The sequence below is a fragment of the Chiloscyllium punctatum genome, chromosome 21 (genome assembly GCF_047496795.1).
Source record: "Chiloscyllium punctatum isolate Juve2018m chromosome 21, sChiPun1.3, whole genome shotgun sequence".
NCBI classification, from domain to species: domain Eukaryota; kingdom Metazoa; phylum Chordata; class Chondrichthyes; order Orectolobiformes; family Hemiscylliidae; genus Chiloscyllium; species Chiloscyllium punctatum.
This window is the reverse complement of record NC_092759.1, coordinates 16689421-16702482: the sequence shown is the minus strand read 5'-3', so window position 1 is coordinate 16702482 and position 13062 is coordinate 16689421. Positions and strand designations below refer to the sequence as shown.

Below are 13062 nucleotides of genomic sequence, written 5' to 3'. Positions count from 1 at the left end.
CTGGTACTGGAACTGGCGGAATCACTGGCGGTACTGGTACTGGAACTGGTGGTACTGGTACTGGAACTGGCGGAATCACTGGCGGTACTGGTACTGGAACTGGCGGAATCACTGGCGGTACTGGTACTGGAACTGGCGGTACTGGTACTGGAACTGGCGGAATCACTGGCGGTACTGGTACTGGAACTGGCGGAATCACTGGCGGTACTGGTACTGGAACTGGCGGTACTGGTACTGGAACTGGCGGAATCACTGGCGGCACTGGTACTGGAACTGGCGGTACTGGTACTGGTACTGGCACTGGCGGAATCACTGGTGGTACTGGTACTGGTACTGGAACTGGTGGTACTGGTACTGGAACTGGCGGTACTGGTACTGGAACTGGCGGAATCCAAGTTCAAGAGCTTTTCTAGACGGACGATTGAAGGTGGCAAGACAGGTTACTGAAATATATAGAATTGTGGGCCATATAAATATTGGGGCAGGGTCCAGAAGCCAGAGTGTCTTGCCCCTTATTAAATTACTGTGTTTAATTCTGGGTGTGACACTTTAAGAATGATGTGAACGCATTAGAGAGGGTTTGGCAGAGATATAGCAGAATGGTTCCAAGACTACTTTAATGTGGAAGGGCCGGAATTGTTTCTTTAGATCAGGAAAGGTGAAGATGAGATCTGATTGAAGTGGTCAAGGTCACACAGAAGGTTAATGTTGGGGAGGCGACTTGCAAGGACCGACGGCAGTATAACCTGGCGTTGAGGAAATTACTGAGTCTGAGAGTTTGAGTCTTGTTTCAAGGACCTTTTATTTTTTGTGAATTCATGAAGAGGCTGCCACAGTCTAACAGCACTGTCTCTTGAGCCGAATAGTTGGCTGAAATTTATACAATGATCACGAACAACCTTGCTTACATTCTGCACTCGAGTAATCTTGAATACAGTAGCCAGGATTTGGTGGTGCTGGTGTTGGACTGGGGTGTACAAAGTTAAAATTCACACAACACCAGGTTATAGTCCAACAGGTTTAAATGGAAGCACTAGCTTTCGGAGCGATGCTCCTTCATCAGGTGGTAGTGGCCACTACCACCTGATGAAGGAACGTCGCTCCGAAAGTTGGTGCTTCCAATTAAACCTGGTTGGACTATAACCTGGTGTTGTGTGATTTTTAACCTTCATCAGGTGGTTGTCAATGACTGACAGACAACCACCTGATGAAGGAGCTGCTCCCAGAAAACTAGTGCTTCCAGACAAATCTGTTGGACTACAATCTGGTGTTGAGTGATTTTTAATTTTGAATGTAGTATTTCAAGATTAAGATAAACACAGTGCCTAATGCCTTTGTTGTTTGATGTTGCTCAATCAGAGAAAATTAGAAGCTCAGGATACGCTCCCTATATTTCGTCAAATTATAATTACACAACCTCAGTCTTTGTCTCCAGCAATATTTTTCCACAAAAGGTGAGAGCCATACATCTTTTACCTTGGTGAAAGCAAGTACTGCAGATGCCGGAGATTAGAGTCAAGATTAGATTAGTACTGGAAAAGCACAGCAGGACAGGCAGCATCCGAGGAGCAGAAAAATCGACGTTTCAGGCAAAAACCCTACCTTTTACCTTGATCAAATATCCCATCACACAGCATTATGCCAAGTTCTTACTGCTTCCACAACTGGGGGCACGGTCTGTCAGTGATTGGCGAAGGAGCTAGAGGCGGCAGGAGGACAAGTGTGTTTTTTAGTGAGGCAGGTGTGAGCAACTTGGAGCGTACTGCCTGAGTGCGTGTGGTGGCGGCAGATTCAATCGTGGCCTTCGAAAGGGAATTAGATTTAAAAAGTCTAAAGGAGAAAAGTCCTCCGGGAATGTGGTGCAATAGCAGTTTGTGAGAGACAGACTGGATGGCACTCTGGAAGACAGAAATGACCATCTCCGACAAGGGAGAAACTGCACATAGCTTCTTGACTCCCAGTGGTGTCACCGTCACTGAATCTTCCTCTCCTGGGGGCTTACCGATGAGCAAAAGCTCAACTGGACTCATCATATAGAAGAGTACATCAGAGGCTAGGAATACTCCAGTGAGTAACTCCCTTCCTGACTCCCCAAAGCCTGTCCCACCATCGACAAGGCCCAAGCCAGGAGTGTGAGGAAATACTCCCCGCTTGCCCTGGGTGGGGGCAAATCCAACAACGCTTAAGAAGCTCGACTCCATCCAGGGGCAAAGGAGCCTCCCGTTTGATTGACATCACATCCACTCCCTCCCTCACCGACACTCAGTAGCAGTAGTCTTTACCATCAAAAGATGCATTGCAGAAATTCACCAAGGCTCCTTGGACAGACTCTGCCAAGCCCACGATCGTTACCGTCTAGAAAGACAAAGACAGCATCTCCGTGGGAACGTCAGCCCCTATAAGTTCCCCTCTGAGCCACTGTCCATCCAGAATTGGAAATATATCTCCATTCTTTCAAACTTCTCGAACTCCCTCCCTCGCTAATGTCACTGTGGGTCAGTGGATGGTTCTAGGAGGCAGCTCAGCCCCACCTTTTAGCTGCAGTAGGATCAAGAACAGCTTCTTCCCCACTGTTAGCTAGATGAGAGTGTAATAGGTGGATGGAGGTGAGGGGATTGGTGATAGGTTGGAGAGGAGGATGGAGCGGATAGGTGGGAAGGAAGATGGACAGGTGGGACAGGTCATGAGGGCGGTGCCGGGTTGGAGGGTTGGATCTGGGATAAAGTTGGGGGGGAGGGAGGGGAATGAGGAAACTGGTGAAATCCACATTGATCCCATGTGGTTGGAGGGTCTCAAGGAGGAAGGTGCACCTCATCCATCGATCCTCCTGCTCCTTGGATGCTGCCTGACCTGCTGTGCTTTTCCAGCACCACACACTCGACGTCTTCCTTCGGCCTGCTGTTTGAGGGGGGGCAGAGAGGAGTTCTAAGTGACTGTCATGAAGAAAGTGCTTGAATAAGTTCGTGAAGTGTTTAACATTCATTGTGCTTGCATCCTTAAGGGCAAAGGCTTTGAGGATACCTTTTGGCTGGTTGGAAGAGAGGGCTTTAATAAACCATTGCCAACGCCACCAGATCTCTTACCAGGGTAGGTGTCAACTTTTGATGGCTATTGCGTTACACTCAAGGTTTCCTCTCACTGAGGTGTTTGAGATGATCGATCGGGTGGATAGATAGGAACTGTATTCCCTGGTAGGGAATGGGGTGAACAGTGAGGTGCAAAGATTGGTGAGGAACCTTAAAATGTGGAGCTGGCTTCTCAGGGTGGGGGGTGGCGGAAGATGTCAGAACAGGTGCATTCACACAAACCACCCCCAAATTTAACACAAAAACTCTCCGGGGAGGGGTGGGGCTGAAGCTTTGAAGACTGCCGTTGCTAGACTTTTGTTGAGAAAGGGAATGAAAGGATTTGGAGTTGAGGGCGACAGTTGGAATTGAGGTACAACTGAAGCTACTTGGATGCTGCCTGAACTGCTGTGCTCTTCCAGCACCACTAGTCCAGAATGTATAGAGCAAGAACCCCTCATCCCTGGGTGAAGGATTCAATAACGAGAGGTCACGTGTTCAAGGTGAGAGGATAGAAGTTCAAGGGGGGATACACGCAGAAAGTATTTTACACAGAGGGTGGTAGGTGCCTGGAAGGCACTGCCAGCAGAGGTGGTAGAGGCAGACACGGTAGATTCATTTAAGGTGTGTCTGGACAGATGCATGGGTAGGTGGAGAGCAGAGGGATACAGATGCTTAGGAATTGGGCGATAGGTTTAGACAGTGGATTTGGATCGGTTCAGGCTTGGAGGGCTGTTCCTGGGCTGTAAATTTTCTTTGTTCATTATTCTTTGTTTTTTTCCTTGAGTAATAGTGAGAGTATGGGTGAGATGGCCATTTCCCCTCAGAAAGAAAGACTGAGGAAACAGGGGCCTGTATTCAACATCTGAGAGACGAGTGCATGGATACTTACAAAATTCTACAGGGTATTACAGGGTGGATATAGACACAATGTCTGTTTTTATTTCCCTTCACGCTGACTGGATACAGTCTGAATAAGGGGATACAGTCTCAGAATAAGGGGTAGGCCACTCACGATGTTGATAAACCTTTCACTCAGTAGCTGATGATTCTTTGGCACTCAAATTTCACAACACTAATGATGTCACATACATGGAGATCACACAGACGTTTTGTTACAGTTGTCTAAGACTTTGGTGAGGCCACACTTGGAGTATTGTGTATAGTTTTGGTCACCTTGTTATAGGAAAGACATAGTTAAGCTGGAAAGAGTACAAAAAAGATTTATGAGGATGTTGCCAGGATTGGTACATAGAACATTACAATGCTGTACAGGCCCTTCAGCCTTCGATGTTATGTCATCTGTGAAACCAGGCTGAAGCCCATCTCTCTTACACTATTCCATATGCCTATCCAATGACCATTTAAATACCCTTAAAGTTGGCAAGTCTTCTACTACTGTTGCAGACAGTGCATTCCATGCCCCTACTACACTCTGAGTAAAGAAAGGCCTGAGTAATAGGGAGAGGTTGGCCAGGATAGGACCTAATTCCTTGGGTTATTGGAGAATGAGGAGTGACCTTATTGAGGTGTATAAAACCCTGAGGGAGATAGATAGGATAAATGCATGCATCTACCTCAGGAAGGACATACTGGCCCAGGAGCGTGTCCAGCGCAGATTCACATGGATGATCCCTGGAATGGGAGGTCTAACATACAATGAACAGCTGAGGATCCTGGGATTGTATTCATTAAAGTTTAGAAGGTTGAGGGAAGATCTAATAGAAACTTACAATTTAGAACAGAAATGAGGGAGATATTTCTTCAGCCAGAGAGTGGTGGGCCTGTGAAATTCATTGCCACGGAGAACAGTGGAGGCCAGGACATTAAATGTCTTCAAGGCAGAGATTGATAAATTGTTGATCTTGCAAGCAATTAAAGGGTATGGGGAGAGTGCGGGTAAATGGAGTTGAAATGCCCATCAGCCATGATTAAATGGCGGAGTGGACTCGATGGGCTGAATGGCCTTATTTCCACTCCAATGTCTTATGATCTTATGTAGATTTTTCCCCGGGGCGGGGATTTGAAAACTCAAGGGCGTAGGTTTGAGGTGAGAGGGGAAGGATTGAAGAAGGACCTGAGATGCAACTTCTTCACACAGACAGTGGTGCATCTATGGAATGGGCTGCCAGAGAAAGTGGTTGAGGCAAGTACAATATCAACATTTTAAAAAAATTTGGATAGGTACGTCGGTGGGAAGGGTTTAGAGACATACGGACCAAGTAGAGACAATTGAAACTTGCTGAGTGGGCACCATAGTCAACACGGATCAGTTTGGGCTGAAGGGCCTGTTTCCATGCTATATTACTGTATGAGTTTATAAGAATGGTGGGGTGGGGGGGAGGTGGGGGGGAGTTGAGATAGAAGATCAGCCATGATCAAATTGGTTGGTCTAAAGGCTTGATGGGCTGAATGGTCTTCTCCTGTTCCTCCATTAATTCACCATGTACCTGAACACAAGAAATAGGGGCAAGAGTAAGGCTGAGGGGTGACCTTATAGAGGCGTATAACTTATGAGGGGCGGCACGGTGGCTCAGTGGTTAACACTGCTGCCTCATAACGCCAGTGATCTTGGTTCAGTTCCGGCCTCGGGCGACAGTCTGTGTGGAGTTTGCACATTCTCCCAGTGTCTGCGTGGGTTTCCTCTGGGTGCTCCGGTTTCCTCCCACAGTCCAAAGATGTGCAGGTTAGGGTGGATTGGCCATTGCCCATTGTATCCAGGGATGTGCAGGTTTGGTGGATTAGCCAGAGTGGATTGGCCATGGGAGATTGCCCATTGTATCCAGGGATGTGCAGGTTTGGTGGATTAGCCATGGGAAATGCAGGGTTACAGGGAAAGGATTTGTTGGGCCAAGTGGCTGTTTCCACACTGTACAGATGTTATGGAGATAGGATGAATAGCTCAGCATGGGGGAGTCCAAAACTAGAGGGCATAGGTTTAAGGTGAGAGAGGTAAGATCTAAACAGGACCGAAGGGGAAATTTTTTCACACAGAGGGTGGTGAGTGTATGGAATGAGCTGCCTGAGGAAGTGGTGGAGGCTGATAAGATTTCAGCATTTAACAAGCATCTAGACAGGTATATGAATAGAAAAGGTTTCACGGGATATGGGCCATGTGCTGGCAAATGGGACTAGATTAAATGAGGATATCTGATCAGCACGGACGAGTTGGACCGAAGGGTCTGTTTCCGTGCTGCATAACTCTGCAACCTTCCTTTCTCACTCGTGCCCATCCAGCTTCCCCTTCAATAAATCTACAGCAGTCACTCCCCTCTGCTCACAGATTCCATATTCTCACCACGCTTTGCGCAGGGAAATGTCTCCCGGATCCTCATTGGATTTCTTTGTGGCTGACATTGTCTGAGATGAGATTTGTTCGTTGGATTCACATTCCCCCAGTTGCCACAGTGGGATTTGAACCCATTAGCTTCTGGATTCCTGGTCCAGTGATATTACCAATTTCACCATCATCTACCTTCATAAATCTTTTTTCTTTCCCAAGCCTCTACGTTCCTTATATAATATGTTGGCCCCTCATTTAAGCAAAATAACTTGCTCTCTCTCTCTCTGTCTCATTGTCAGAGCCAGTAACCATGGCCTTAATTTGGAGGAGGTACCCCTAGACAGAAGGCAGAAGCTGATGAAAGCACGCAATATGAAATAGGTACGGAATAATGAACCTTATTTATCTTTCTCTTGTTTTATTGGGGAAAGAGGGAACAGAGCCGATATTTTGGTCTCTTTTTGAATGAGTCTCTTTTTGAATGTTGAAGAAATGTTGACTCTGCAACCCCTCCGTACATGTGCTGCCAGATGTGCTGAGTTTCTCTGATAATTTCTGTTTTCATTTCTGATCCTTGTTTGTCATCTGCCGTTTCTCAAACTGCCAAGAATGCCCAACGTTTGTTGCCCTCTTCTCTATTTCGGTGCCACCTTAGAATGGTGGGATACAGATGAGGCCTTTCAGCCCAGCATGCCCGTGCCAGCCCTTTTGAAAGAGGTAATCATTCCCCTCCCCCACCCCCGCCCTTCAACCCCACTTGCCCAGCCCTTTCTCGCCATTAGTTCTCAGGAGTCGAGAGTGATGACGTTGAAAACAACAACCTGCATTTATGAAGCACCTCCATTGCAGTAAAACATCCCCAGGGCAAAATTAACCGAGACTCAAATCTGACACTGAGCTGCATGAGGAGATGGAAAAGCATCTGAGGAGCAGGAGATTCGATGTTTCAGGCGAAAGCCCTTCATCGGGATTGGGGGCTGATGTCTGACACATTGACTCTCCTGCTCCTCGGACACTGCCTGACAGCTGTGCTTTTCCAGCACCGCACTCTCGACTCTTATCTCCAGCCTCTGCAGTCTTTACTTTCTCCCGCATGAGGAGATGCTAGGGTCCAGTGACCAAATGCTTGGTTAAAGTGATCAGTTTTAAGGAGTATCTTAACCGGGGTGGGGGCGGTGCGGGGTGGGGGAGGGGAGAGAAAGAGAGAACTGGAGAGGTATCAAGAAGGGAGTTACAGAGCTCAGGGTCCAGGCAGCTGGAGACACAGGCTCCAAATGGCTGCGATGATTAAAATCAAAGACATGCAAGAGGTTTGTAATGGAGGAAAAACAGAGATCTGAAGGTTGTCGAGCTAACGAGGGTTAAGGAGCTGGGAGGGAATTGAACAAGATTCGAATGTATAACTTGGGGCATTGGCGTACACCAGTTTGCAGGCCAACTCCAGCTTCCATTCAGCACCCCGTTTTCCTGTAGTAAAAATTGTTGTAGGAGAAGGTGAGTTCTGCAGATGCTGGAGATCAGAGTGGAGAGTGTGTTGCTGGAAAATCTCAGCAGGTCAGGCAGCATCTGAGGAGCAGGAAAATTGACGTTTCAGGCATAAGCCCTTCATCAGGAATGAGGCTTGTGGGTCAAGCCTGAGAGATAAATGGGAGGGGGGGTCCTGGTTGGAGGGAGGTAGCTGGGAAAGTGATAGGTGGATGAAGGTGAGGGAGAGGGTGATAGGTCAGTGATGGATGGGTCTGGAGGGCGGTGCTGAGTTGGAGGCTTGGGACTGGGATACTGTGGGGGAGAGGGGAAATGAGGAAGCTGCTGAAATCCACATGGATCCCGTGTTGTTGTGGGGTCCCAAGGTGGAATATGAGGCGTTCCTCCTCCAGGCGTCGGGTGGTAACGGTTTGGCGGTGGAGGAGGCCCAGGACCTGCATGTTCTTGACAGAATTGGAGAGGGAGTTGAAGTGTTCAGACACAGGGCAGTGGGGTTGGTGCGTGTGGATGTCCCAGAGATGTTCTCTGAAACGATCCGCAAGCGTCCTGTCTCACCGATGTAGAAGGGACCACACTGGGTGCAACAGATGCAGTAGATGGCATTGTTGTGATTGTTTGAAATTTGACACTCTTGCACTGGTCCTGATTAATGCGAAGCAAAATGTTTAGCAGCGTACTCTATTTTACAGCTATTTTCAATTTCTGTACTACCATGTGACAGTTTGCATTTAGCTACGAATCCCACTCAACCCCAGCTCCCCCATATGTCCTGCTGGCAATCATCATCAGCTCGGCTCTCAGATGAGGCATGGGCTTGTTGCCATGATACCAGAGTGCACGCAGTTCAGTGTCTCTTCCCTCAGGTAAATGTGAGGATGGTTCGGGCCGATGGAGTTAAACTGATGGAGTTGAGGGTAGCGGTAAAACCAGATCCTCGATTGAGATGTGCGCCTTGTTTTTTTTTCCTGTTTCCCTTTTATTTTTCTCCAGCTTGTCACAAACGCAGACCAGGGGGGCCAAGAACGATGCACCTGCTCCCAGGCACCAAAAGGCGGCCTTGCATTTCTGTAGCGCCTTTCACGGCCCAAGGATGCCACAGACGCTTCGCAGCCAATGACGACGCGCTTTTTTTGAGTGGAAGTGGAGTTGCTCTTGTGTGGTTGGAGATGTGGTGGTTAGTTGGCACACAGGAAGCGACAATGCGATTAGGGCGACCAGGTTGTCTGTTTATTTTGGACAAAAACATAATGTGAATGGAGTGATAAATCCAGGTCCCCAGGGCACCAGGGAGCACATATCCCTGCCCTCCCAAATGACTTTGAAGTCAGGCCGTGCGTCGGTCTATGACCCTCTTCTGCTCCCCACTACCTAGGGAGGGTAGTTCGTCTGGAAGGTGGCATCCCTGGGCAACGCAGCATTCCCTCTGCACTCAAACATCTGGAGCAAGGATTGGACCCAGGAACTGTGCCTCTCAGGGGAGAGGCCGTCATGATGACAGCTGGCTTGGGAATTGTGATGCCACTTCAAGTGGATGCTTCCTCGTTACTGGCTTGCCCACTCGTTACTGGCTTGTCCACCTCAAAGCATTTTCAAGTACTTTTCGATTGTGGTATTGCCGGAAACAGGGCCAAGAAATACATGCACAGCAAGCTCCCACAAAACAGCTCCGTGAGCGCCATCAAATATTCCAAGCTCACAATGTCGCCTGGAGAATAAATATTGGCCCCAGGATGACGAGGGTTTCTCTCTCTGCCCCCTTGCTTGAAAGAGGGCACTCTCAGCTGTGCTGCACCCCCTCAGTCACACACCGGGGATGGATGTCAGCCTGAATGCTGTTATTCTGGTCTCTGGATTGGAGGCCTTGACCCCACAACTTCCAGGCCCCAATGAGAGAGAGCGCGCGAGGAAGCGCTCGCTACCCAATGGTCAGGGGCTGACATGCTTCATAAATAAAAGCAGTTTCTACATTTGCGTCAGTTGTGAAGCTGCGTGTGCCCTCATTCTGTGGCCAAGAGCAGCGGTCAAAGGTGCAACAATAACCTGCATTCCCATTGCGCCGCCGACACGGCATAAAGGAGAAACAATTCTGAGGCTCTTATCCAGGAAAACAAAAAGGTGGGCAATCTCCACCGAGGGCTGGCGCACTTGCTGATTGAACTGGCACTTGTGCCGTAGCTCCGAGTGCCGCGTAAAATATTTACCTTTCGGTACTCTCACCGTTAATAAAGCCATTGTTTTTAGCAAAGTTTGTGACCTGTGTGTGGAAAATGTGCTCCAGTCCACACTGTTGTGAGCAGGCTATATGACATGGCAGTGTTTAGCAGAACTATCTAAGACACTGTGGGTGGACTCATTCCCTCCCCCCCCCCCCCCCAACCAGAGTCTGGCCCGTTTCTCCTGAGAGCAGGTGTTGTGAACCTTGTGCTGAGGCGTCAGCTCCAGGGAAAGCAACAAGCTTTGGGTCCTTTTCTTTAAAAAAAAATGAAGACAAAAGGAGGTGGGGTCAGGCTCTCACAGAGCCAGGCTTTTGGTTTTCGTTTTCATTGCAGTTTCTTTGGAGTTGGAGCCGCTAGATACATCTCTCTCGCTGTCTCTCTGACTCTCTCAGTCTCTCTGTCTCTGTCTCTCTCTCTGTCTGTCTCTCTCTCTCTCTCCCTCAGTCTCTCTGTCTGTCGCCCTCTCGGTCTCTCTCTCTCTCTCTCTCTGTCTCTCTGTCTGTCTTTCTCTCGGTCTCTCTCTCTCCCTCTCTGTCTCTCTTTGTCTCTCTCTCTCTTTCTCTCTTTTTCTCTCTCCTTTTCCCTCTCTCGTTCTGTCTCTGCTGCTAGACTCATTCGTTCGCTTTTACCTTCTCCTGGACTGGAGACAGCGCGTGAGTGAAACTGTTTTGCTGAATTTGCCTTTGCCAAGGATGTGTTTATGGGATGCTGCCATATTGGAACAGTTGATGAGGTATAGTTAAATCATTTTGTTAAGTATTTCAGTTGAGTTAAAGTTATTCCAATTCTCTTATGTTTGTTTGTGTTTTAACTGCGCTGTAAGAATAAAAGTGTGTTTTGCTTAAAGCGAAAAGTTGTCTTAAAGTGTGACCAATCGAATCGCATCTGGAATGCAGCACTTATAATTGCCTTTAATTGAGGTGAAAGGTCGGCTGTCTGCTTGATGTGTTTTGATGGGGTTTGGACGGAGGCATAACAGAGGGTACAGCATTGGTCGCCCAAAGACCCCGTTGCCATGAGAGGGGCTGGTAAAGCAGCCAGCCCCACTGAAACTGGTGAATGGTTCAGACTAACTGTCTAACCGTGGGGAGACAGGAGGGCACAGGTACCAGGTGCCAGATTTGGACTGTTGTGAATAATCAGAAATTCAACATCACAATTTGCAATCGCCACCATATTTGGGGAACCACGTTTATTGCTGAGCAACACTGAGTCACCACACGAAAAGCTATCAAGGAGTCTTGCATCACAATGGTACTGTCCGTATCACTGGACTAGAAGCTCTGGGTTCATGACTTGCCTGCTTCATTTCATAGAGTCCTACAGCACGAAACAGTCCATGCCGACCATAATCCCAAACTGAACTAGCCCCCACCTGCCTGCTCCTGGCCCCATATCTCTCCAAACCTTTCCTATTCATGAATTTATCCTTTTAAATGTTGCAACTGTACCCACATCCACCACTTCCTTCATCCCACATATGAATCAGCCTCTGTGTAAAGAGGTTGTCCCGTGTGTCTATGTAAATCTCTCTTCTCTCACCTTAAAAATTTGTCACCTGGTCTTGAAGTTCCCCCACCCCACTAGGGAAAAGAGAGAGAGAGGTGACTGGTGATGGTTTAACCTGAGGGTCACCCTACCTCAGGTGGAGGGAGAGATCAGGAAGGTGGGATCTTAATGGTAACCTCAGCTGATGGTGAGGATTGAACCCATGCTGTTGGCATCACATCACAAACCGGCCATCTGGCCAACTGAGTGAACTGACTCCCTCGCCTCAGCCTGTTTTGCTACATTACAGGTGCTATAGAAATGCATCTTTTTTTTTGAGGGGTAGGAGGGAGTATTTGCTGTCTCCCCAGCCCAGCTCATGTTGGCTCACAATCATCACTGCTCTTTGACCCCTGCCTGACCTAGATGGATCCTGTGAAGGGCTTTGAGGAAATTTACAAGAGGTGATTGGCCCCGAAAGAATGGGTTTGAAGGAATGCCACCAAAGATGAGAGAAGGTGGAGAGACTTCTAGGGAGGGCAAACCAGGCAGCTGAAGACAAGGCCGCCAATGGGTAGGCTGTCACAAAGCTGGTCTCATTTCTCCTAAAAGCTGTTCCTTTTCTTAAGGATACCGTGTCCTTGGTTTTTCTCAGAGGGGTCGTAAACGGGCTGGCTCCGATTAGACTGGTTTGATGCAGAGATTAAATGGTACTGAGAGGCCTTTTGTTGATATGTTAACAGATGAGACTTCAGGCCAAAGTGGTCACGTTTTAGAAGTGACCTGTATAATGAAAGGGGAATGGTCAGCTCTCCAGCTGAGCAGTTCAGTCCAGAACTAGTTAGGAGTTCAGCTGTATTGAAACATGCTCTCTCTCTGAGGAATGCGGAAGCCAGTTCTGTGGAAGGGGTGACTGCACCCGAGGCATTGACTCTGACTCCCCTTCGCACTGATGTTCTCAGACATGCTGAGCCTATCCGTTTCTGCTGCAAGATATTCACATCAAGTCGGGACTTGGAAGGCTGGACTGCGATGCAGAGTGACCCCAACAGCATGGGTTCGATTCCCAGCTCAGCTGAGCATGGAGGGCTCCCCTTCTCAACCTTTCCCCACAGCTGTGGGCGTGGCAATGCTCAAGTTAAATGACCACCAGTTGGCTCTCTAACGAGAGGGGGGGGGGGGGTCCCTCTGGTCTGCAGAGACCTTATTGTTATTCTGCGTAGAGCTGCGATTGTTGTCGTCTAAGGAGAAAATGCCAAAGAATTTGTTATTGACTTTCGGTGGGATGTTCCTCATGCCCACCCCTACACATTAACAGCACAGAGGTGGAATGAGTGGAGAGTGTCAAGCTCCTGGGAGTGGTCATCCACAACAAGCTTTCTTGGACTCTTCATGTGGACGCACTGATTACAAAGGCCCAACAACGTCTCTTCTTCCTCAGGCAGCTGGGGAAATTTGGCATGACGACAAATACCCTTGCCAACTTTTATAGGTGCCCCAATGAGAGCATTCTGTCTGGATGTAT

General features: G+C 48.4%; 1 protein-coding gene across 1 annotated transcript in view; it reads left to right on the top strand.

Moving 5' to 3' along the window:
- The window catches only part of LOC140492598 (retinal guanylyl cyclase 2-like), a 64791-nt gene extending 54615 nt beyond the window's left edge, over positions 1-10176 (top strand). The window contains exons 16-18 of the mRNA XM_072591596.1: positions 3002-3087; positions 6648-6729; positions 8824-10176. Coding sequence (XP_072447697.1) covers positions 3002-3087; positions 6648-6729 — 168 coding nt within the window. The 3' untranslated portion in view covers positions 8824-10176. The remainder of the gene's footprint in view (positions 1-3001; positions 3088-6647; positions 6730-8823) is intronic.
- The last annotated feature ends 2886 nt before the right edge of the window (positions 10177-13062 follow it).